Genomic DNA, 26,475 nt, shown 5'->3' with positions numbered 1-26,475 from the left:
AACTCTTTGCAACCCCATGGACTGTGGCCCACCAGTCTCCTCCGTCCATGGAATTCTCCAGACAAGAATACTGGAGTGGGTTGCCATTCCCTTCTCCAGGGGATCTTCCCGACCCAGGGATAAAACCCTAGTCTCCTGCATTGCAGGCAGATTCTTTACCGTCTGAGCCACCAGGGAAGAGGTTTTTTGTTTTGTGTTAAAAAAAATTCTTTTCTGCCATGAGGCAATAAGTGAGTCTCATATATTTCCCAAAAGTCTTAAGGTTTTATTTTTCACATTAAGGTCTTTAATCCATTTGGAATTTATTTGTGGATGCTGTAGAAGGTATGTTTTTCTCCTCATAATTTATTCAATTTCTTGAATAGCACATCTGCCTGCTACTGATCTGCCAGGCCACCTTTTTCTTATCAAGTTCCATATTGCAGAGGTCTGAGTCTTTTACTCTCTTCTATTGATCATTTTGTCTATTTCAATACCAATACCACACTGTCTTAATTACTGTTACTCATAGTAAGTCTTGATTGGCCATAGGGAAGTTCCCCCATTTTATTTTTCTTAGAAATTGTTTTGATTATTCTTGCCTCTACTCTTCCAAATGAATTTTAGTGTCATTTGACCAAATGAACACCTTGTATTCAACTGAGGTAAACTGATATGTTTATGATAGTAAGCTTCCCATTCATTAGCATGATATATCTCTCCATTTAATCAGAATATCTTCTCTGTCTTTCGATAAGGTCTTACAGTTGCACCCATAAAGCTCTTGCATATCTTTCATTAGGTTTACTTCTAGGTACCATATAGTTTTGGTTGCTACTCTAAGTGTAATTTTTTTCTACTATATTTTCTAAATGGTTATTGATAATGCATGGGAACCCAACTAATTCCTTTCAGTTGCTAAGTCGTGTCCCACTCGGCAGCATGTCAGGCTCCTCTGTCCTCCACTATCTCTTGGAGTTGGCTCAAATACATGTCTGTTGATCCCTGTATATTTGTCTGCAATTGAAAAACTTTGTTGAGTTCTGAGTCCTAATAGATTTTCTGTAGCACTGCTTGTATTTCTTAATGTGGACAGCTACATTGCCTGCACATAATGATTGTTTTCATCTACCTCCTATTTCATTTTCTTGCCTTATTGCCTTGGTAGGAAACTGTAGTACAATACTGAATAGTAGGGGTGGTATTTGGCATCCCTGTCTCATTTCTGACTTTAACAGGGTTGCTTCTAATAATATTTCCCACCACATATACTGTCTGCTGTAGATTTTTAATGGATACTGCTTATGAAGTTAAGGAACCTTCCTTTTCTTCCTAGTTTGGTAAGACTTTGTTTAAGGTAAAAATATGTATCTAATTTTATCAAACACTTTCTTTGTACCTACTGAGATGATTATATGGCTTGTCTCTCTTAATATGTGAATTTAACCAATTATTAAGAGACTTTTTAATTTAAATCATCACTGCATTCCTAGGATAAGCTGCTTTACTTGGTCATTTAATATACTGTAGAGATCTATTAGTAAATATCACAGTCAGCATTCTGCAATTATGCTCAAAGGTGAGACTGGTCTATAACCTTCTTCCATTATAGTCTTTGTCTTATTTTGATGTCAGAGTAAACTAGCCTCATAAAATGGATTGGGTTGCTTTCTCTTTTTCTGTTTTCTGAGACTGTATGTGTCAGACAAGAATGAATGGTCTTTTGAAGGGTTAGCAAAACGTGTCCATAAAAGCCACTTGTGACTAGTGTTTATTCTGAGAGTAAGGATGAATAAAGTATCAATTTCTTTAATGTTTCCAGGTGTACAAGAGCAATAATTCCCTAAAACAGAACATTCTTACAATTTTTTTATTTAACAACTACTTTAAGCTCTTGAGAGCTTAAAATCTAAAATCTTAATCTAAAATCTTTAGAGTTTTATTACTTTCCCTAGAGCATCCACAAAGTAGGTAGTCATTCTGAATGGTAGATCACTCTTAGGAGTAAAGAGACAAACACCACCCACTGGCATAATTTTTAATACTATTCTCGTTTTGTTTTAACAGGGGAGACTGAGGAGCTGTTTCTCAAAATATTTTTTATTTAATAAATTTGTTATAAAAATGATACATGAGCACTGAGAACCATCAGAAAAGGCAGATAAGCTAAAGGAAGAAAGTAAGCACCCCATGATCCCATTGTGCATAATGGTTAGCATGTATATATATTCTTCCAAACACTCTCCCAGGCATATGCACTTTCATATTCACAAACATGGGAACAATGAACACTATTTTCTAATCTATATTTTCACTCAACATTCTAAGGATATCTTTCTCTGTCAATAAATAGATTATATATTTTTTGATGATATAATTTCCCCCTGCTCCAATTTTCCCATTTGCTCTCCCAATTCTCTCTTGATAGACTTTAATTTGTTCACAGTTTTTGCTACAAAGGGCCTGGAGACAGTAACAAATAACCCAGCACCAGGGAGCACAAAGAGGGGAAGGGTGTCCAAAGGTGTCTCTTGGCAAATGGCAGTATTCCCTCCTAATGCTCCTTCCTGAGCCAGGATATGGCAGGTGACAACCAGAGGTAGCCTCACAGGCAGACTCCTTGGCTCCACTTACCCCCATTCCAGCCCTCCCACTGGAGGCCTGCTGGTCCGTGTCAGTCAGCAGTCATACTGAAATCAGAAGCCACAGGGTGGCTCACCCCTTCGCTAGGATGGCTGTGCCGTAGCCCAGCTGGCTGAAGAAAGCCAGGTAGATCAGAGCCAAACAGCACCAGCAACACAGCTGGCTCTCCATGAGGGTGGAGCCCTGGGCCCCGCATGCCCACAGGTAAATCCAATGGACCCCTGTCTGGGTGGAAGGGGCAGAGCCACAGCTTATCTGTCCCAGCTGAAGGCCTCCTCCCACCCAGGGATGGTGGTCCTCACTGAGTCCAGCCTTTCCCTGCGGTCCTTTCCCTGTGCTGCTGTGCTGTGACTGGCGCTGGGCGCTAACAGGACTGATGCTCGGGAGGGTGTGAACCTCACACCTAGGGCAGTGTCCATCAAGCAGAAATAGTCCAATAAATGTTACCTGAATGTCTGGATGAATGATTTAGCCCGTTCTTTCCTCACACTTGGAGGCCTAGATTCTATCTGTTCAAGATACATTCTGGAATAAGGTATGTATTCACAAAGTGCAGGCTGAACCGATCTGACTAAAAAAAAAAAAAAATCCAAAAAAGTATTGAATTCAGCTGAGGAACTGAGTTCCATCCCTTGCCTGTCACACAGAGCTGTCTGTCTGGCCCAGTCAGGCTCTGTCTGTGCCCCACAAAGCAGCAGCAGCACCTGGGGGCCAAGATGTGTCACCCCATCATACCCTCAGCGCTCAATTCCAGCAGAAACCCTCTCTCCATGGCAGCAGCATCCACCCCTCCTGCCACCCCTGAGCCTCCCCCAATTCACGACCCTTCACGCTTACAGGCTATTTTAATACTCAGGAGCTGTTGGGGATCAGAATAGCACAGGCCACGTCTGTCTCTCCGGGTGATTCTCTTTCTCTGTTGGCAGCTCCCAAACTGTTCACCAAGGTAGGCGCTCAAACACTCAGGCCCAGGCCACCAGACTGCTAACAAGGATGCCGGTAGGATGCCACATTCAGAGCCGTGGGAGGATGCCAACTTGGTAATATGTGAAATTAGTAAACAGACCGATGCAATAAAAACGTCAGTCTTCGGAATTCTCCAATTTTTGGATAGCTATAAAGCCTAAAAAGTTTTTTCTTTTTTTTAAAAGCAGGCAATAAAATAAAACAAACTTTTATCTATATTGGAAAAAATAAACAAAATATGGGCTGAGACAGTGGGTATTTAAGCCCAAAGCACTGATGCTCTTAGAAGGTGCTATAATGAGATTAATACAGTAATATGTTAACCCTCAGTTTAGTGAGCTTAAAAAAGATGAACAGTTTGCTGTACTAGGGAGGTCGAAACACATGAGGGTGAAGAAACCAGAAGGTACTTCTGGTTGGGAGATTATTTGGCAGCCAGTATTATGCCTTGCTTAATGTTCTACTTTTTTTTTTTTTTTTTAGTGAAATAAGAATTTTGTACAATGATGTTTTTGAATTTCAGTCAATATGAACAGGAAAGGGGCATATGTAATATGACTTATAGTACTCCTTAAGGGTATTCTAGAGTAACTGTTTTTTTCTTGTTGTTCATGGATCTGAGGTATGAGACATGAGTAGAGACACATTTTGGATATCCGTTGGTGCCACAGTCATATCTGGCCCAGTTTGCTGAGGGGAGTTGGGACAGTGGATAGCTTGCTCTCCTGCCAGGTCCCTGGAGGTTGGGGGCCTTAATTCTGCTGGTACCACTCCTCTGAAGGAACCACTCTGAACAAGAGAGTAGCTGTGGAGATTTGGCCTTTCTGGCAGTTGCCCATAAGTGTGTCTTTCTCTAAGGCTTCCTTTCTAAATTAAACTTTTGCCATACTTGTCTCAAAGGCAGTAAAAGCTTCCAAAGAAAGTTATTTATACTTCATGGTAATATAAGTACCACCAAAAAGTTTCACTGTTTCAAATCAAGTCACTAGGCACCAGTCACTCTAAGATGCTGATAACAGCTGTCTTGGGGAGCCAGGATGCCAGGGCTGTGGCTATGAAGTTGATCCCCAAGTCTGGGGAAAATCCCCAATACAGGGAAAACTGGGAGCTGACCTGGGTCCTGTCTCTCCATGAGCCTACAGCAGAGGAGTGGAGGAAAGAGCCCCAGGCTACTCCCTCTGTGCTGTGGGCCCAAGTCTTCACCTTCCTGGTTTCTATGTCTGGGAGTTGGACTAGATGATTCTGCTTATTTGTTTTATACTCTCAATTTAATAATAACCTCATCAGAATCAGAAACTGAGTTTTTAAGTGCATTAAAAAACGCCACTGGGCATTCCTGAGATAGAGACCCTGCCGGTGGGAGGGACTCTCAGCTTTCCTTCTTTCACACTGGTTTCCCTCCAGCCTCCAAGCTCTCTCTCAGCTCCGCACTGCCAGTGGTTTCCGCAGTGGAATGCCTCCTGCTTTTCCCTCCTTCTGAAAACCTGGGGCATAGACCTTGGAGCCTCCAGCTTTCCTTTCCTGTGGCTGTCCTCCAAAATTACACCTTCCCTCTTCTCCTGTCCCTCCTCCAGCCCCAAGGTCCTTGACTTATCTGTCAGACGTCAGCCTGTGCTAGCCACAGAGCAGCGGGTCAGCAGGCTCTCCCCCAGGCTTCCCCTGGTGCTGACCTCAGCACCCGCAGACCAAGCCGCAGACAGCCAGCGCTGGCGGGCTTCCCTGTGCTGATGCAGCTGCACACGGGAGCTGTGTCCCACACGCCAGGCCCCCTTCCTCTCACCAGGCCCACAGCCCTGTCATCTCACCTCTCTGCCCCCAAGAGAGATCGGCTCATCCTTTCCCTTGTTTCACCCATGGCTCAGTGCATCTTCTCCCCAGATCCAAGCATCCCTTGCTGTCCTCCTTCCCCCTTTCCTCTGAGCCCTCCTTCTCTCCAGAACAAACTCGGTTCTTGGGGCCTGTTCAGGGACCTTCCACTGGGCGTCATGTGTTCGTTCACTGCAAGTTCCAGGAGAGGGGGACCGGGACTGCTGTGTCCGCCTTGGTGTCCCCGGCACATAGAAGGAGCTCGATGATAGATTTAAGCCTCAAACCCCAACACTGACTGGTCAGCACAGGAAGTGGATAGATTTAAGCCTCAAACCCCAACACTGACTGGTCAGCACAGGAAGTGATATCATGGGGAAGAGGGTGAGCCTGGGGCCCCAGGAAGAGGCCCAAGGAGGGTCGGCCGCAAGAGGACAGGGGAGCTGCAGTCTTGTCCTACCCTGGCTTTCACCCTAGACTCAATGGCATCGGCTCTCACAAGGTCACCTTCTAGTTGTCCCTGGGGAGTGACTGGAAATGGGAGGACATTTTGTTGTCACAGCATGGGAGTGGGCGGTTCTATGGGGCATCAGTGGGTGCGGCCAGATATGTTACCTTTGCTGTAATTTCTGGGACAGGGAATGCCTGTGGCACCCTGCGACACACACTCGGGCCTTGGCTCATCTGACCTGAGCAGCCCGCGACCCTCCCTTGGTCTCTGCTTTCCGAATTCCCCCGTCTTGGTTCTTCACAGCCTCTTCCAGGGCTCCTCTTCCCTCTGCTCAGGCCTGAAGCCTAGGTGTTCTCCGTTTGCTCAAGGGCCCTTTTCTCTCTTGCCACACACTCTCCCAGAGTATGAGATGTCACCCCTTTCTCTTCCCGATATGCCTCCCAGCCCAGGTGTCTCTGCTGAGGCCCAGCCCCACATGTTCCTGCTTGCCAGCCCTCTCCACCTAGATTCCCAGGCCTCTCATCCTCCACATGCTCAGAGCTTCGCTCAGCCCCTTTCTCCCACCCCTCTGCAGCCTCCTCCTTGTATTATATGTGGCTTTGCTGCCTGCCCAGTGTCTGGACAAGAACATGGGGGCCATCCTTGCCTTCTTTCTCTCTCTCACCTCTTGCATCTAAGGGGGCATCAGACTGTCGATTCAGTCTCCTTTACATCTTCAAATGTATCGGCCTTTCTCTGTCCCACTGCCACCACCTTAGTACCGACCTTCATCATTTCAAATGATTGTCTGTCTCCTCACTCATCTCTCTGCCCCAGCTTCCTTTCTGTTTTCCTCACTGGGCTTGAGAGTTGGCTTTCATGATGCTCCTCCACCAGGGAGAACATCAATTAACTGGCTGGCTTCCCATGGCCTTGAAGACAGAGGCCAGGCTCTTGAGCATGGGATGCTGGTTGCTGAGCTCACCTCTCCAGCTTCATCCTCCGCAGACTCTGAGCTCCTGATTCCAGGCAACACACAGGTGTCACCTGTCCTGCTCCATCATGTCTGGGTCCCCTCTGTACCTTTATATATTCTGTTCCCCTGTGCTTGAACTTTGGCTCTGCCCTCACTGCCGATTCCTATTCAGTAACCTCCAGGGCTCCCCTGAAGGACTTCTGACGTCTCAGCAACATTTCTCTGCAACCACTTTTCCCTCTGTTATATTCTTATCACCATGTAGAGCAATCATCCATTGGTTGAATGAGTGACTTTATATCTCACCAGTCTGTGAACAACTTGAGGGCAGAATCATCGTTAATTTAACACTGCAACTTTAGCCAGGGATTGAAACATAGAGACTGTGGCATGAATGAATGGCTAACAGTCTTGACATTTTATTGAAATCCACTCACACTCAACGTCAGGAACAATAATGATAACTGGAGCAGGTGGGGTCTCAGGACACTGATGCCTGCTTCCCCCACACAGGGGCCTGAGGTTGTCCCATTGCCCCTTCCCCACCTGGGCATAGTCGCCCTGAGCTGACCAGTTACTTTTCTTTTTAATTTTATTTCTAAAAATCTTTTTTCAAAGTAATACAGGTACATTATTTTAAAAGTTAAATCCTTCTAAAAGGCTCATAATGCTGTAGCCTCTGGCTCACTTCTGATGCTGGCTCTTTGGAGGCAAAACACTTTATAACCGTTGCAACTAATAATTACTAATTATTAGTAATTACTAATAATTATGTTTAACTTCCTTTCACAAAAGGTGAGAATTAAGCTGTCTTCTCCATTCATTTCTCCTTCTACCTTACAATTTGGTTCTATTTCAATATTTGGCTAAATCAAACTTAAGTGATTACATTGCTGTGATAGAGATACCATTCATAGCTGAGTCATGTATGTTCTGTCACTTCCATGACAGCATTTCCTTTCTTATTCATCTTGTTTTCCCAGGAGTTAAACACTACCTTGTATTTCTTTTGGTTAGTTTTCTATCTACCGAGCAGTAATTCACTCTTAAAGTTCTAAGCAGAATATAAAGTGTTTCACAACAGGTTCAAACAAATCAATTAATCTTTCTTGGAGACTCCTCCGGGAGCGCTGTGTGCCCTGGCTCAAATCTGGGTGCAAAGGTCTCTTAGCCCGCTCCAGGCTCTCAGCTCAATTCTCACTTCATTCTTCATTCCTTCTTTCCTGCATCCATCTCCTGTTTCTTGGTTCTCACAGCTTCCTCTTTCTTAACTTGCTCCCCATTTCAGTGTAACACTTTGTCTGGTATATGCATCAGCAAACTACCTTAAAGGGCCAGAGAATTAAGGGCCAAAAGTACCTATAAAACCATTTACAATGTAACCATTAAAAAAAAGTAAAAATGCTTCTAGCCTGTAGGACACACAGAAACAGGTGACAGGTTAGTCTTGTCCTGGGGATATCAGTTGGCTGACTCCTGGTCTAGCAGCTCCCTAAGGAAGGGAGCACAGTGAGGTAATTTTTTTGAGATCTGCTTTATCATACAATGATTTAGTCTACTTCACACACTTGACTGATAGTCTGACTGCGTTCAGAACCCTGTATCACTAGCCATTCGCCTTGAGATTTCAAAGATACTACAACACTGTTGTTTAGTCCTCAGCAGCTGCTATATAGAAAACTAGTGCCTTGTTTTTTGTTTGTCTTTAATTTTTATTGCAGTATAGTTGCTTTACAATGTTGTGTTAGTTTCTACTGTACAGCAAAATGAACTAGTCATACGTATACACGTACCTCATCCCTTTTGGACTTCTTTCCCACTCAGGTCACCACAGTGCACTAAATATAGTCCCCTGTGCTATACAGTATGTTCTCATTAGTTACATATTTTACACATAGTATCAGTAGTGTGTATGTGTCGATCCCAGGTATCCATAAATTTGTTCTCTACCTTTGTGTCTCTATTTCTGCTCTACAAATATGATCATCTATACTGTTTTTCTAGATTCCATATATATGCATTAATATACGATATTAGTTCTTCTCTTTCTGACTTACTTCACTCTGTATGAGACACTTTGGGACCATCCATGTCTCTGCATATGACCCAACTTCGTTCCTTTTTAATGGCTGAGTAATAGTCCATTCTGTATATGTGCCGCATCTTCTTTATCCATTCCTCTGCTGATGCACATTTAGGTTGTTTCCATGTCCTGGCTATTGTAAATAGTGCTGCTATGAACACTGGGGTGCATATATCTTTTTGAATTATGGTTTTCTCTGACTAGTGCATTGTTAAGAGCCTGGTTTTTCTCTCTGGAAGCTTTTAATATCTTTGCTTCATGACAAGTCTCCAGTCACAGCCATTTATCTTGGCGTTTCCACTGCCATAGTCCCTGTAGCACTTGGGAGGGCTTGTGGGATGGGTGGGAGGATCAATGCAGAGGAAATGGAGAGGAACACCTAGGTGGGAGGGGCTACAGGAAAGTGAAGCACTAAGGATGAAGCAGAGATCTGGGGCCAGGAAAACAGGCTGGAAGGGAGGTTAGAAGGACTTGCTCCTGGAGTGGAGGTAAGAGGTCAGAAGGCCCCAGCTGGAAGCCAGCTTTTCTCAAAGTTCTGGGCTCTTTAATATTAAAGGGGGCTACTTTCCAGGTGGGGAGACTCAAGAAGGCTGGGGCAGCCATGTCTGGCTGCTGCAAGCCAAGTGGCTCTCAGGAGGTATCACCTCACACCAGCCAGAATGGCTATCATCAAAAAATCCACAAACAATAAATGCTGGAAAGAGAGAGAGAAGGGAACCCTCCTACACTGTTGGTGAGAATGTAAATTGGTACAGCCACTATGGAGAATAGTATGAAGGATTCTTAAAAAACTACCTCTATTCTTAAAAAATAGAGCTACCATATGACCCTGCAGTCCCACTCCGAGTATATATCTGGAGAAAAACATGATCCGAAAGGATACATGCATCCCAGTGTTTATGGCAGCACTATTTACAATAGCCAAGACATGGAAGCAATCTAAATGTCCATTGACAGAGTAATGGATAAAGATGATGCGGTACAAGTATAAAATGGAATATTACTCAGCCATTAAAGAGAATGAAATAATGTCATTTGCAGCCACATGGATGGACCTAGCGAGTGTTACACTGAGTGAAGTAAATCAGACAAAGAAGGAGATATATGACATCCTTTATATGTGGAATCTAAAAAGAAACACAAATGCACTTACTTATAAAACAGAAAGAGACTCACAGACTTTGAGAACAAACTTATGGGTGCTGGGAGGAAGGATGAGAGGAAGGGATAGTTAGGGAGTTTGGGATGGACATGTACACACTGCTATATTTAAAATGGATAACCAACAAGGTCCTACTGTATAGCACATGGAACTCTGCTCAATGTTATGTGGCAGCCTGGATGGGAGGGGAGTTTGGGGGAGAATGGATACATGTATATGTAAAGCTGAGTCCCTCTGTTGTTCACCTGAAACTATCACAACACTGTTAATCAGCTATGCGCCAATACAAAATAAAAAGTTATAAAAAAGAGAATCGGCCAGGCCTGTGGCCCCTCTGGCTTCCCTGCCCCATGACCTGACTCCTCAACCACCTGACCGGCTGTGCTTAGTCCTCACCCCTGGTCTTTATCCAGCCTGTATGACAGTCTCGGACCCTAATGACCACTGACCTTCACCCCTCTTCAGACTTGGCTCAGACCTCAGCCACTCTCATTGGGTTGTAACAATATTGCAGAGCTAATTTTTTTTTAATAATTTTATTTTTGGCTTGAATTTATTTATTTTTAGCTGTGCTGAGTCTTCATTGCTGTGCGGGCTTTTCTCTCCTTTCGGCAAATGGGGGCTACTCTCTAGTTGTCGTTCTCAGGCTTCTTATTGTGGTGACTCCTCCTGCTTCGGAGCATGGGCTCTAGGCTGCTTGGGCTTCAGTAGATGCGGCTCCCAAGCTCTAGAGCACAGGCTCAATAGTTTGTGGCGCACGAACTTAGTTGTTTTTAGGCATGTGGGATCTTCCTGGATCAGGTATCAAACCTGTGTCTCCTGCATGGCAGGGAGATTCTTTACCACTAAGCCACCAGGAAGCCCTGCAGAGCTATTTTTATGTGGAGAGTTTTTTTTCTTTTAAATAAAAATGAAATAAAGAAAACCAAGGATGGTTGGAACCAAACTTCTTTACCCACAAGTGAGTGCCAGCCCATCACTGACTTCCCTCCTAGGGTGAAGGGAAAGACAGGTGATAGTCTCTAGAGTTCCTGCATGGGTGCTTATAGGACCTGCTGGTCTTAGGATGTACCATCCATCACTCTCAACATAAACACCTGCTTTCTCTAGGAATGTACTCCTATCTCAATTATTCTTCCTCTCATATTCTCTGATCTCTGCTTTAAAATCCAGAGTCATCATATTCACCCACTTGCAATTAATAAGATATGGCTTCTTAATAAGGAAACTGATACTGCTTTCCACTTGAAGATTAAGAAAGTGATTTTGTTAATGGAAGGAGGAACTTTTCTGGCAAGGTGAAAATGCTAAGTTACTATATGTTTTTATATCTGAAAATGAGTAAAATAGTCATTAGTATCAGCTCAGTTCAGTCGCTCAGTTGTGTCCAACTCTGCAACCCCATAAAATAATCATATTTTATAATATAAATCAAGAAAGTAAAGATAGACAAAATCCTAGCTGATGGGGAATATCAATCATTAAGGGTGATTGGGGCTAATTTAAAACTAGGTTAAAAACTCTAATTAATGTGAGTCTAAAGGGTGAACACCTTTGTTTCCTATATGTTTCCTGAATAGGATATCCCTGTTTGATCGACTAGAGTAAAATAAGGCAGAGATAGGGAGGCAGCAAATAATACTGGGGCCAAGATATCTCTTATTTTCAGCTCCAAGATACACACAAAATCCAATACATTTCTTCTTTTTTTTTTTTTATTAAAGTACAGTTAATTTACAGTGTTATGTTAGTTTCAAGTGTTCAGCAAAGTGATTCAGTTGTATATATTCTTTTTCAGATTCTTTTCCATTATATGTTATTACAAGACCTCAATAATTTCTAATTCCTTCAGGAACAGATACATATAATACTTAATATCATATTAACTTTTCAATGGGCTTCCCAGATGGCTCAGTAGTTAAGAATCTGGAGAGTAAAGAATCTGCAGGAGACGTGGGTTTTGATCCCTGGGTTGGGAAGATCCCTGAGAGAAGGGAATGGCAACCCATTCTAGTATTCTTGCCTGGGAAATCCTGTGGACAGAGGAGCCTGGTGGGCTGCAGTCCATGGGGCCACAAAGAGTTGGACATGACTGAGCAACTAAACAACAACAATACCATTTCAATAATGAACTTTTTTGGAAAGACAGATCAAACTTGGGGGTGGAAGACCAATACCTCCTAAAAGCTAATAATCCTGTTATAACAGAATTTTAAATGCCTCCTCTTTTTTTCAAATCGTAAATGTAATAAAGACAAAATCAGCGTGAGGATGAACAAGTGGAAACTGAAAGTCACTCATGTTTGGGATGGGGGTCGGGAGGGAGCAGGGTCAGGGATAGAGGATGTACACACTGCTGGTCAGCAAGCAACAGCAAGGTCTATAGCCAAAGTGGCTCAGTCAGCAAGCTCACCCAGCAGGTCCGTTTGACTTGCGAGGCTCCACTGCCCTTGGCCTCAAGTCTATAAGCTCATTGTCTACCCTGACTATTCATACTTCCTATACCTGGCATGGGGGCCCAGGCCAGGTGGGCTCAGAAGGGAGGGTGTGATAAGGTGGAGGTGCAGAGCTGAAGCCAGGGCAGTGGGTGAGTAGTAAGGGGGCTGAGGAGAGAAGCTTGGAATTGCCCCCACCAGCGAGCCAGCAGGAGCCCATGAAAAGAATCCATGGAAGCCTGGTCTGATGGGGAAGAGAATCACGGGGAACAGAGGGAAGAATGAGTGTCAAGGAAGAAAATAGAGGGACCTGGAACAAAACTGCAATAAAGCCAGAAGGATGAGCGGTGGACAGGTCCACTGGATCTCATTCAGTGGTGGTTTTTAAAATAAAAATCTGCTGAAAGTTATACATTCTCATTGAGTATGGAAGGAAAGCAAAAAAGATAGAAATTAAAATTGCCTACAAACTCATCATACAGAGTGGTTAATTCTGTTCCAGGATTTAAAAAAACGTGAATGTGAATGGAGGGAGAGACTTTTTCCCCTTCTCTCTCTAAAAAAAGGGGGAGTATGATCTATGAAACAAAAACAGACTCACAGACATAGAGAATAGACTTGTAGTTGCCAAGGAGGAGAGGGGAGAGGGATGGATTGGGAGTTTGAGATTAGCAAATGCAAATCATTACATATAGGACAGATAGACAACAAGGTCCTACTCTATAGCACAGGGAACTATATTCAATATCCTGTGATAAACTGTAATGAAAAATAATATGTATATGTATAACCAAGTCATTTTGTTGTACAGCAGAAACTAAACAAGACATTGTAAATCAACTATATTTCAATACAAATTTTTAAAAAGGGATGTATTGATATGTAGGTATAGGTTTATGGGTGTACATGTATAAATAAATATACGTATATATATGTGTACATGTATGTATATAGAAAAATTGCAATCATAGATTATCAAGCTTTCTTCATATAATACAAACACCTATATTTTTTCCAAATTAATTTTTCTTAACAACTGAATAATATTCCACAGTGTAGAAATGTCATTATGTATTTAATCATTCAATAATTATTTGATTGAATATTTACCTATATGCTTTGGTTGAATGGGACTTCCCAGGTGACTTAGTAGTAGAGAATCTGCCTGCAATGCAGGAAAGTCAGGAGACTCCAGTTCAATTCCTGGATCGGGAAGATCCCCTGGAGGAGGAAATGGCAACCCACTCCAGTATTCTTGCCTGGAAAATTCCATGGACAGAGGAGCCTGGCAGGCTACAGTCCATAGGGTTGCAAAGAGTTGGATATGACTGAGCAACTGAGTATGTATGAAAACCTTATAACCACCCCAGGGGTGTGAAGAAACAGATTCTGAAATGTTTCTAGGCAGTGCTTCAAGGTCATATGGGGGGTGTGAACAGAGACCCATTTGACCCCAAAGTCTGGGCTTATATATTTTTAGATTGAGTATTTAGATTTGTTTCTGCCCCTCCCATTTGGGGAGGGGAGTGATGCAGCTTTAAATAGTGGAAATCTACCACTTGTTTTGTGATTTGGGGTAAATAATCTCTGTGGATGTGTTTCTTTATCTATAAACTATGCCTGCTTTCTCCATGTCTTGGTTTTGCTATGAGATCACATGTATAGGAGATTTCACTCTTCTTATGACTTCACAATTTAATTCTGAATGACTTGGTGGCTGATGAGGCTACCAGAAGAGCTGAGAGATAGTGATGGAAAGATAACAGTCCAGGTGTAGCTGTGCTGAGTTGGGGTCTCTCCTGGACAGTAAGGAGATGAAGCCCAGATGACTTTGAAGGGCAGGATTCTTGCTCTGGAGAGAGGACTGGGTTAGACCACAGCTTTGGGAACCTTTAGCTTCACGCTGGAAAAATGGGTGGGCTTTTCCAAATGAAAAGTGGGCAAGCTTTTCCAAATGAAAGTCTATTGTTAGAAAAGAACAAGGCCAAGAGCAAACCCTTAGGAGACACAGGTAGAAAAAAGGTATTAATGAGGGATGGCAGAAGGGGCAATTGAGGAGGGATACAGGGAAAAGGAAGTGGAAGAGGAACCAGAGATCAAACTGCCAACATTCGCTGGATCATAGAGAAAGCAAGGGAATTCCAGAAAAACATCTACCTCTGTTTCATTGCGGAGAAGGCAATGGCACCCCACTCCAGTACTCTTGCCTGGAAAATCCCATGGGCGGGGGACCCTGGTAGGCTGCAGACCATGGGGTCGCTAAGAGTTGGAAACAACTGAGCAACTTCACTTTCACACATTGGAGAAGGAAATGGCACCTCACTCCAGTATTCTTGCCTGGAGAATCCCAGGAACGGGGGAGCCTGGTGGGCTGCCATCTATGGGGTCACACAGAGTCAGACACGACTGAAGCGATTTAGCAGCAGCAGCAGCTATTTCATTGACTACGCTGAAGCCTTTGACTGTGTGGATCATAACAAACTGTGGAAAGCTCTTAAAGAGATCAGAATATCAGACCATCTTACCTGTCTCCTGAGAAATCTGTATGCAGGTCAAGAAGCAATAGTTAGAATCCTGCATGAAACAACTGAGTGGTTCAAGATCAAGAAAGCAGTACAACAGGGCTATCTGCTGTCACCCTGTTTACTTAACCTATATACTTAGCACATCATGAGAAATGCCAGGCTAGATGAGTTACAGGTTGGAATCAAGATAGGTGGGAGAAGCATCAACAATTTCAGATATGCGGATGATGCCAGTGTAATGGCAGAAAGTGAAGAGGAACTAAAGAGCCTGTTGATGAGAGTGAAGGAGAAAAGGGAAAGAGCCAGCTTAAAACTAAACATTAAAAGATAAGATCATGGCATCCAGCCCCATTTCCTCTTCTTGGGCTCTAAAATCACTGTGGATGGTGACTGCACCCATGAAATCAGAAGATAATGGCTTCTTGGCAGGAAAGCTATGACAAACCTAGACAGTGTGTTGAAAAGCAAGATCCGTATAGTCAAGGCTGTGGTCTTCCCAGTGGTCATGTACAGTTGTGAGAGCTGGACTGTAAAGAAGGCAGAATGCCAAAGAATTGATGATACCTTCAAACTGTGGTGCTGGAGAAGACTCCTGAAAGTCCCTTGGACAACAAGGAGATCAAACCAGTCAATCTTAAGGGAAATCAACCCTGAATACTCATTGGAAGGACTGATGCTGAAGCTGAAGCTCCAGTATTTTGGTCATCTGATGTGAACGGAGGACTCATTGCAAAAGTCTCTGGTGCTGGGAAAGATTGAGGGCAGAAGGAGAAGAGGGCATCAGAGGATGAGATGACTGGATGGCATCACTGACGCAATGGACATGAACTTGAGCAAACTTCAGGAGATGGTGAGGGACAGGGAGGCCTGACGTGCTGCAGTCCATGGGGTCTCAAACAGTTGGACATGACTGGGCAACTGAACAACAACAACAGGGAAAATCAGGATTACATACGATCAGAGAAACCAATGTAAAAAAAAGTCAAGAAAATTCACATCTAATTCCCATCATGGGCTCGCTAAAAGTTGACTGTATTAACTTAGCTCTGCCTGCTTTGTTTGACTGAGATAGAATCACTGAATTAAATCTTAAGGGTGAGAGAGAGGCTAACACAGGTGAACAAATTTCCCTCCTTATAAAGTAAAAAATCAATCTAAACAAAGATTAAAAGCATAATTGGAGAACTAGAAACCAATAAATCTATTCCCGAAGCTGGAAGTTATTAAACTCAAAGTAAATTAACCTTTGCAATTGTCACCATGCATCTATGTTGCTGCTGCTGCTAAGTCGCTTCAGTCGTGTCCAACTCTGTGCGACCCCATGGACTGCAGCCTACCAGGTTCCTCTGTCCATGGGATTTTCCAGGCAAGAGTACTGGAGTGGGTCGCCAGTGCCTTCTCCGATGCATCTATAAAACCTACCAAATTCCTCTTGGGTATTAAAAAAAATGTAAAAATATTCTAAGGGCTCCATGTAGGGCTCTCCTGACTGGTGAAGTGGGCCTGGTACATGGGAAGGGCCTGGTGTGGGCCTGTGGTATCTGACTTCTGGGCATCTGTGCTGCAAGGGAGAAAGCTCAGGAGAGGAAAAGGGGAGGGGGATGGCAAAAATACAGTGGAAGGTGTCAAAAGGAAACATGGCAGTGGTCCTTTTGATATCCCAACACCCAGAATAACTCTGATCCTTTTTTCAAATTACATATGTTTTGGGGGAACAATAGAGCCAGAGTATCTGGCTTCCAGCTCTGGTGCTGATGCTGTCTGGCAGTGTAGCCAATGTTCTTACTAAAACATTTCAGAAGCGGGGCTCTTGTTCTCTTACAAAACTTCCTTCCTCCCTAAATAAAGGTCTCTTGCATTGCATTTTTCAGAATGGCTTTTGGACTACACTGTTTTGGAAAAGCCCATATATTCTTGGGACTCAATCTAATTTTCTTCTTTGTACTGTTTTTGCATATTCTATCATAAGCTTGCATTCCTTTGGTTGGAAAATAATGCTACTGAAAAGCAATAGTAAGAAACCCAAACCCAAGTTGTTCAGCTCAGTATCTCGTCATTGTGCTATGGTCTCAACTTTGAGTTTTCTCTTGCCCTTGAGTCCAACTGGTCACCATATCCTGGTGATTCTATATCTAGAATGATTCTAAATACTGGAGTGGAAAAAATGCCTTAGGACCCAACTTAAGTGCACTCCGATAGAGGGAACATTTGTTTGGCACCTCTCTTGACGCTGCTTTTCAACCCTCTCTCCTCTCCGTCTCCTCCTCCACCACGTTGCCAGGACTCTAGACACACACATGGCTGCAGAGTCCTTCCAGGACCTTCTCTCCCTGACAGCTGCTTTGTGCTGCTGTCCTCTTCTTCCCTCCTAAACCAACCCTTACTAGCTCCTGTTTTGGAACCCATGACAGCCCCTCCTTGCCCATGTATTATTGGGCCACTGCAGGAAATGTCTGCAGCTTAAAACAGGGCCTTCTGGAGGTAGAATGTCCTAACCTACCAGTAGGAGCCGAAGAAGGAACCTTATAGTCCAAGGGCCCTGTGGGAGCTGGTGGCAGATGTAAAGGAGCCTGGTGGCATCTACTGATCTAACGACAGAGTTTACCTGGTGAAGAGCACCATGTTTGAAGTTTAGACTGGCTTCATATCCACTGAGAAACTGAACATCCCTGAGAAAGTTACTTAACCTCTCTGTGCCTCAGTTTCCTGGCCTATACAATGGGGCTATTTATAGTACCTAACCTATAAGGCCTGTGTAAGTCTTGAATACCATATAGATAGTTAACCTGGTCTCAAATACATTGTATGTGCTTAAATAATATAAAATTAAGTACAAATTCAAAACATCACTATTATTTTACATTCAGTACCAGCCCTCTGGGACTGGACTCTGGCTGGCATCTTGTTTGGTATATGCTACAACTTCTTAAATCTACTTTCTCTACCTTGTGACCTGGACCCCAGTCTTCTCTCCCTGACTTTCTTAATGCCATTCCAATCAAACCAAGGAACCAAGGATGGTAGGGAAGAGCTGCTGCCGAGGCCTGCCAGGCAGACGGCCCCCTTCACTTCCCTCCCATATTCTTCCCTGAAAATCTGATTATATCTTCCTAGCATAACCCTCAGGCCCCAAATTAGGAATGCGGGATATGTGTGCTCACCAGAACAACCCTTTACAGAATTTCCTCCCGCACATGAAACTGGATGTCTCTATCATAAAAACATCAACTGCGAGTTTCCATAAAGCTGTGATTCACCAAAATGCTTCCTTTCCAGGCTAGAAAAGTTTCTCAGAAAGCATATTTTACTTCTAAGAAGACAATTTAGAAACTAGTGGCTGCTCCTGTGGTTTTTCAGCTGTTTAAACCAGTATTTGGACACCACCAAAGTGTCTCCTCTTTTTTTTTTTTTCCTGGAGAACTGAATTACAGAATACTGGTTTCTATTAGGGTGTGTCTAGCACTTTCTTTGCACCAAGCCTTCCATTTTTATAGTCTGCACACTAGATTTTCCATGAACAAGCTCAGTTTTACTCCCAGGCAATGATGTTTAGGAAATCCAGTATGAACATGAAGACTGTTCTAAGGCAGTTTCAGAATTTGTGCTATGCAGTTGCCTAAAAAAGCATTTCTGATGTATAAAAAATATGTTTTGGGGGCATGTCTTAATATATGTTGGGGAAAAGGGTACTCACTACTCTTTATGTTTTCTTATATTGGGCTATCTCAGAGAACTTATCTGCTAAATTCTTCTTCTCAAGCCTTTATTTCTATACTTGTACAGAGTACAGCCCAAACACCCACCTACACAGGCATTTTACAGTAAGAGTTGGAAGCCAAGTGACTGAAAAACAAAACAAAATTATGTATATAGTGTCTTTACAGAGATTTACATGTGAATTCAGATGGAAGCCAATGGTAACTCTGGAGGAAAATAAACCAATTAAAGAAAAGTGCTAATGGAAAGTGTAACTATAATTTGGTTTTTCTGACAAATAAAAAAGCAGGTGCCATATTTTTAGAGAAAAATAACGTTGAAAATAGCTTTATATTTACATACACATACACATTCTCTCTCCATCTCCAGAAATTTACACATTGGCCACAACCACCACAACACCCAATTTTACATTCTGAATATGTCCACCCTCTCTTCCTTTTAGCCTTCTAAGGGGGTCCCACTGGGCTAGGCCAGGCTTCTCACAGACTCCTGTCTGTCCTACCTTCTCTGTGTCCCTTGGCTCATTCTTCTCCTCATCGAAATCCTTCACTCCTTCAAGGCTATCCTCAAGGCCCATTTCCTCCATGAAGCCTTCCCACCAGAACCCCAAACCATTATGCCCCATGCTCCAAATCTGACACTATTTAAAAAATTTATTTCAATTAATTTATTTGGCTGCACTGGGTCTTAGCTGCGGCATGTGGGATCTAGTTCCACAACCAGGGATTGAATCTGGGCCTCCTGCATTGGGAGTGCAGAGTCTTAGCTAGCTACTGGACCACCAGGGAAGTTGCTGAATCCTCCACTATTTATTACTGATGCTGTCAGTTTTACAGATTCATTTTGGGTAGGCATTTCTCTCCCTATGGCTGTAAGCCTCTTGAGGGCAGGGCCACATCTAATTCCATTTCTTTCTTTCTTTTTTTTTAAAAAAAGTTTTATTTAATTTTTGGCCACACCCTATGACATGTGGGATGGATCTTAGTTCCCCTACCAGGGATCCAACCCACACTCCCTCCATTGGAAAGTGGAGTTTTAACCTCTGGACCACCAGGGAGGTCCCTAATACCATTTCTGTCTGCTACCATAGTACCCCCCACATACTGAACACAAAACAGATGATGAACCAATATCTATTGGGTTGTATGGATTGAGCAGCTGGGTGCAGATCTGTGAGATCTAGAATGGCTAATTTCATCTGGCTATCTAAATTGGTCTAGTGAGGTCCAGATAATGTTCATAGCTGCCCGTAGGCAGGGCTGCCACCCCTCATGAAACATTCCTGGAAAACTATGGAGGCCACCTGTGGTAGATGCCATGATGTACATCCCAGGTCCCCTTTCAGGAATGAAAGGCCAAGCACTCCACAAGCTGCTGGAAGTGCTGCCTGCAGACAGCTCTCCGCTGAAGGGGACAGCTTTGTCCAAGATGCAGGTATGGCCTGCATCTAATGACTGATCATTATGTCAGGGGATATAAAAGCCTAGTCCCTCACCTCGACTCAGTTCTGAAGGGCTTTCCACCTTCAACTTGTTGGCCTGCTCTGCAGCTCAGCTTCTCACTCTGCCCAGCCTGGCATCCCTCCCCTCTGCTTGCCTTCCCCAGGTATTGATCCCAAGACCCTCTCCCAATAAACACACTGCATGCTAACCTCCATCTCAGAGTCTGCTTCCTGGAGAGCCAACTTACAACAGCATTTGTAGATCTATCCATCTATCCAAGCAGCCAGCCAGCCAGGCAGGCAGTAACCTACCACTGTGTTTAGGGCACACAGGTGGTGTTGGTGAGAGGTGACACAGAGGGAAAAGGCCCAGTCTTTACCCTTAGGGAGCTAAGGCCAATACCAGAGATGAGACATGTACAGGAATAACTGTAAAACACACAATGGAAAGTGGTTGGTGTCAAGAGAGAACATATAAACAGAGGGCCAGGATGTAGCCTCAGGGCAATGGTGTGAGAGTCTTCCGGCACTGGCTTAAGCTATGGCCATCAGTACCTGCGTCCTATCTGCCCATCTGATCCAAGCCCTTCTAGAGACAGAATGGACTGTGTCCTTATATCTCTTTTCATGCCCCCATAATTCCCAACACAGAGTCCCAGATAGTGAAAGTGATCTTAAAACACTGAAGCAAAGCATTGGAGGGAAGCATTGGCAGTCCTACTTTATAGGACAGCTTTTTTGGCTGCCCATCTGGCCTTGTAGTGCAGAGCTCTCAGGAGGCTCCTCAAATTTCTCATTCATTTATTATGTCCATAAAACCTTGGAAACATGAAAGCATGAGACAAGGTCCTGATCCTCAAAGCAGCCCACTGTGTGGATGGGGCCAAAGCCCCTGAAAATGTCCACAAATAAGAATGAGACCTGGGACTATGACTAATAGCCAAGTAGTTCATCATCCCCAGGTGGTGTCCTTGCCCTTGGCTGTTTGGTTGTTCAGTCCATCAATTGTTAATTTGTCAGGTGACAAAGGTTACTGAATAGCCTCTACAAATAACCCAACAATAAGAATCGACAAACTCCAGAACCTCATGATCCTCCCAGCATAATTTACTATGGGTGGGGAGAGGTGCCTTTAAGCAAAACTTTGCTCTTATTCTCTTGCTAAGTCATTTCCGACTCTTTGTGACCCCACAGACTGCAGCATGCCAGGCTTTCCTGTCCTCCACCATCTCCCAGAGCTTGCTCAAATTCACGTCCATTGAGCCAGCCATCTCGTCCTCTGTCATCCCCTTCTCCTCCTGCCTTCAATCTTTCCTGTCATCAAGGTCTTTTCCTCACTATTAAGTATATGAAGGAAAGAAAGGAAGTGCTGGTGGGGTGGGGAAGCCTGTCTCCTGCATTTCCCTGCCTTAGCCCAACTCAACACGGCAGTCCCCTTCCACTGTCCCTCTCCTTTTACTGCTTTTGTACAATCTGGACCAACTTCTGTTGTTTGTTTCTCTGAAATGGCATTTGCATCCTTCCTCTTCTGCCTCACTTAGGGATACCATCCCCTCTGACTGTGTGGTCACACCCTGGTAGCTGAGGCTTCAAGCCTAGGCCATCCCCTTACTTCATGTCTGTCAGATGTGGCTTCTGAAAACACAGCTCTCAGTCAGGGACATCTCTGCTCTACTATCAGCTCAACTGGGGCTCCTTCAGCGCCATCAGGACCAAGTTATTAAGATCCCCTCTAGTAAGTGGCTCTCCCTACATTCACCTAACTTTATTTCCCAGTACACCTTAGTATCCCAGAGGAGGGCATGGCAACCCACTTCAGTATTCTTGCCTGGAGAATCCCACAGATGAGGAGCCTGGCAGACTACAGTCCATGGGGTCGCAAAGAGTCAGGCATGACTGACGTGACTTAGCACACACACATGCACACTTTAGTATATGCCCTCCACTCCAGTTGCTCCCCTGTTTATCTGTGCCTTTGCTCAATGGTGTCTGACTTCTGGAACACATTATCTCCTCTTGGCTAACTATTGAATCCTATCCACTCCTTTGCCTCTCTGTCCACCTGGACCAAGCTTAGGATCTAGGGAATGGGAAAGACAGGGAGGGCAGAGTCAGGAGCCTGCTGTTTTCCCACTTCTTTTATTATCTTGAGGTTTCCTTACCACATCCCGACTCCATTGCATGGAAACGCTTTTCTGTGGCGCCTACCCAGCCACAGGGATGCTCCATCAATGTGACCGCTCGGCACTAGCTCTGGATAGAAGGAGCTTGTCTGTTTCAGCCAGGGTAGACGATCTCAGTTTTACAAGTCAGAAAGGAAAAAAGCTGACACTGCTAATGTTTACTTGCTTGTTGCTTCTTAGGAAAGACTCTCAATCAGTGCTGAATTAATATACCAAGCTCTAAGATTTCTGAGAGATGCCAAAGGAGAGAGTTTGTCAAAGGTTTGTCAAAGGAGAGACTACCAAGTTGGGTCTCTGGAAAGAATCCAGTGTTCCATAAACGCTGTCTCTTTGCTAATCATAGAGAGAACCATAAAACTACAGAGAGGCAAAGGAGAGCTGCAGGCAGCAGAATGACATAGAAGCACCATCCTCTGCTTCTTGAAAATCAGAAAATGCAGATTAGGACAAATCTTGTCCACACTCCTCCCTTGACCTTCTTATGCAGGGACTGCTCCATGAGAGAGCAGTATGGCAGATACTGCAGAGATCTTTGGAAAAGGCTCTTGAAAGGGGTACAGTAAAGACATTTCCTCACTCCTCTGCCAGTTTTTGACCAGGAAGGTTATGACATGGGCAAAAATGGAGAGCAGAATAGTGACTATCTCCCCTGTCTCCTGTTACCTTGAAGGGAAAATGTGAACCAGTGTGTGGGGGGATTAACCCCTCTTCTGTCGGAAGTGGCATAAAAATGGCTAACCTCCAGGTTAGAAGGAGACTGGATAAGGTGTTCTCTACTTTGTGCAACTTTCTCAAGAGCTAGAAGAGATGGATGGTGAAAGCAGTAGTTCTGCAGGTCCCCATCTTTATGCCTTGCACTAGAAGATGAGGATGAGAAGAGGTAACTTAAAAATGACCTCTCCCAAACAGACACACCTGTGTGTGTGTGTGCACATGCATACCCACATACACATACAGACACACGAGAGAAAGTGAAAAGAAGAAAATTCAAAACAAATCTTCTCAGGCAATTACATTAATGTGATAATAATGACAATAATACTAGTTGTTTATACATGTCATAAATGTTTTATATATGTTTTATAAATGTTATAAAATGTTATCCCCATTTTACATATGGGGACGTTAACTTGCCCATCAGGTGGCGCTAGTGGTAAAGAACCCGCCTGCCAATGCAGGAGATCTAAGAGACACTGGTTAGATCCCTGGGTTGGGAAGAACCCCTGGAGAAGGGAATGGCAACCCACTCCAGCATTCTTGCCTGGAGAATCCCACAGACAGAGGAGCCTGGTGGGGTACGGTCCATGGGGTGGCAAAGAGTCGGACATGACTGAAGCAACAGAACACATGGGGGTAGAGATTGAGACCCAGGTCTTTTTGATTCCAGAGTCCAGCCTCAGGACTTAAATAAGGTCCATCTTACAGCAGGGCTTTTCCACAAGTTCAGGAAGGAGAGGGCATTGAGGAGGAAGTAGCCCTTCATCTCAGCTCCCTGTGAGGTGGGTACACACAAATACACACATTAATACTCCAAGACGCCCCACTTCCTCTGCTGTCCTCAGTTACAAACCCACCCAGCTTGCACAGACAGAGGTCCACAGATGGATGTCATGTTAGTTACAGGGGCAATGATCACCCCTATGGATAATTTAACCTGTATCTGAAGCTGCAACAGGAGTTTCCTTTTGATAGGATGTAGCCACAGCTAGATGATGAATTAGCACTTAGTTTTGAAGGTTTGTCACGAAGACTTTAAGATTGAAAGTAATGAGTGAGACTGAATGCCATTTAGCAGAATGACTTGTGACATTCAAATAAATGTTCAACTTGTGAGATTCAGGCACACAGAGGAAGAAGAAATGACTGTAGAAAACAGTAAGGCACAAACAAATGGTGACAGCTCATAGAACTGGCTGCCCTATTCTTCACCAGATCCATCCAACCTCAGTAGTCATGGCTCAGCTGCTGTTAGCCGTGTAGACGTCTTCCACACAAACAGACAAGAACCCCCGGGGATACTCCTTGCTGGGCAGGCTGCGGGGAGAAGCAGCCAGATCCTTCAGAACTCTTTTCCTCTCCTGTCATCCAAGTACCAACTCTTCTGAGTGTCTCCTGCCACCACCCCCTTCTCCTCCCCTCTTCTTTCTCAAAGCCTCCTTATCCTCCTCCCCTTCTCCATCAGCCGACATAAAAGATCTGAGGGTGGGAGCCAGGAGAGCATGTTAGTTCCTGAGATTTTGAGAGAGTAAAGTGTCAGTGTCAATGTATCCACCTCCCATCCTCCTTCTGAACTCTAGAGATATACTTAGATAACACACAAAACACCCACTGGAACTTTTAAATGATGGGAAGAGATCCACAAGCCACCTGTGAAGCAAAAGCTTGGTGCTTCATAGTCATGGGAACATACAGGTTGGAGAAGAGCTCATGTTTATTAATTGGGTCCACACATACCTACACAAAGCAGGTGGCCCTTGCACAGAGATAGGAGTCCTCACACACAGGCATCTTGACAATGCCACCTTGCTTCTCCGCCATCCCCCTCTCCTCCGCCATCCTCCTCTCTTCCCACCCAGCTGTAGGTATTTACCACAGCTGCCCTGTGAGGTGCAACAGAAAGGCAGTCACTCCACCCTTGGCTACGCCCTGGCTAAGATTTGTGGGTAAGCCACCAAACACAGTTCTGGAATAATGGAGATAATAACCACCAGGCTAGGTGCTGTGAGGATGAAGGAGAATAATATATGCAGGGCCTTTGGCACAGCTTCTGGCGCTGACCTGCCTGTTTCCTGAGCCTGCCTTTCCTACACGCACGCCTGGACTAATGGTGCCTCCTGACACTTGGTCCCCACCCTGGGGACCCTGGTCTGACACTGGGAAGAGTGGGGACTAGTCTGGGACCTCGGATCTGTACCCGAGGACCCCAGCTCTCAGGTCAAAGGTCTGCTGGCCTGCAGGGCGGCGTGGGGCGCGGGGAGCCACCGGTACGTGCGAGAGCCGTAGGTCTTCTGCCCCTGGACCCGTGGGCGGCGGGCGGAGCGGGCCAGCGGAGGTGGGCAGAGCCCGGCGGTAAGTCGACTCAAGGCTGTGGGTGGCTTCCTCCTGTTGCTCAGTATCAGGGAAAGGCGGGAGAGGACATTCATTTTTTCCAAAGTAAGCATCCACCCATCGCTTCGATTAACTATCGATTGTGAAAAGCTGGCGGCGCCCCTTAAAGGCGAAGCTCGGCTCCCGCGCGCCACCGTGTCTGTCTCCCTGAACCCTTCGTGCGGGACCTCCTCCGCGTATGCAGGGCAGCGATGGGCCAACGCTTCTGCACCGGCTCATCTAGCAACCTCGAGAACTGCAACCACGAGCTGTGGTTTGAGTCCTGCCTGGCCACCAGCTGGGGCATTTTCTTCCCCGAGTGTCCTGTCACGCCCTCAGAGCCAGTCATCTGTTCCGCAGCGTCCCTGGAGCCCGGGGTTCGAGGACCCTGCCGGCTCTTGGAAAGTTATTTCAAAAAGCAGATGTGTTGCAACCCTCACTGCAGCAAACTACAGGACACGGATTTCCCGAACCTGTCACCACCCCCCGGTCCAACACCTCCCAACCCCCTGCCCGGGCCCGACGACCCGAGCCCTGCAGCGCGGAGAGCCACCCTCAAACGCACCTACTCTCCCCCCAGCGCCCAAATGCAATGGTGAGAAAACCCCAAAGCAAAGTCAGAGCGCAGAGGCGTCCCAGTCCCGGCCTGGAAAGGATCGGAATGTTGGGGATCGGCCTCCCGCCCGGCGGCTCTGAGAAATACTCGCGATTTCCCGCCCGGGCCCCCCCTCCTCGATGACCCAGTCTTCCTGGCGGGGCTGCCCCGACCCCTCGTACCTGCGGCGGTCCCGGGCTCGCCCTCGCTCTGCTCGCCGGAATCTGAATCCATGCCGCCGGCTGGCGTCCACAGCCGCCCGCCCGTCCCCTGTGCGCCCGGGGCCGGCGTCCGGACTCGGGCAGCAGCGTCGCACTCCGGCCAGGCGATGCGCGGCGGCCGCGGCAGGGGGCGGCTCGGTAGAGGCCAGCGCGGCCCGCTCTCCGCTCCCCGCGCCCGCCGGCCGGTGCCTGCGAGCGAGGCGAGCGCGGGGCGGAGGGTGGG

General features: G+C 45.3%; 2 protein-coding genes across 2 annotated transcripts in view; one reads left to right on the top strand and one right to left on the bottom strand.

The window, feature by feature from the left end:
• The window catches only part of TNFAIP8L3 (TNF alpha induced protein 8 like 3), a 41,490-nt gene extending 15,030 nt beyond the window's left edge, over positions 1 to 26,460 (bottom strand). The window contains exon 1 of the mRNA XM_081508289.1: positions 26,214 to 26,460. Coding sequence (XP_081364415.1) covers positions 26,214 to 26,265 — 52 coding nt within the window. The 5' untranslated portion in view covers positions 26,266 to 26,460. The remainder of the gene's footprint in view (positions 1 to 26,213) is intronic.
• The window catches only part of LOC145513092 (uncharacterized), a 295,101-nt gene that overhangs the window by 43,303 nt on the left and 225,323 nt on the right, over positions 1 to 26,475 (top strand). The gene's annotated exons all lie outside the window — the stretch shown is intronic.

This window comes from Giraffa tippelskirchi, chromosome 7 (genome assembly GCF_054371585.1).
Source record: "Giraffa tippelskirchi isolate mGirTip1 chromosome 7, T2T-mGirTip1v1.2.pri, whole genome shotgun sequence".
Classification (NCBI taxonomy): Eukaryota; Metazoa; Chordata; class Mammalia; order Artiodactyla; family Giraffidae; genus Giraffa; species Giraffa tippelskirchi.
Note: the sequence above shows the minus strand (reverse complement) of the source record. Positions and strands in the feature narration are given on the sequence as shown.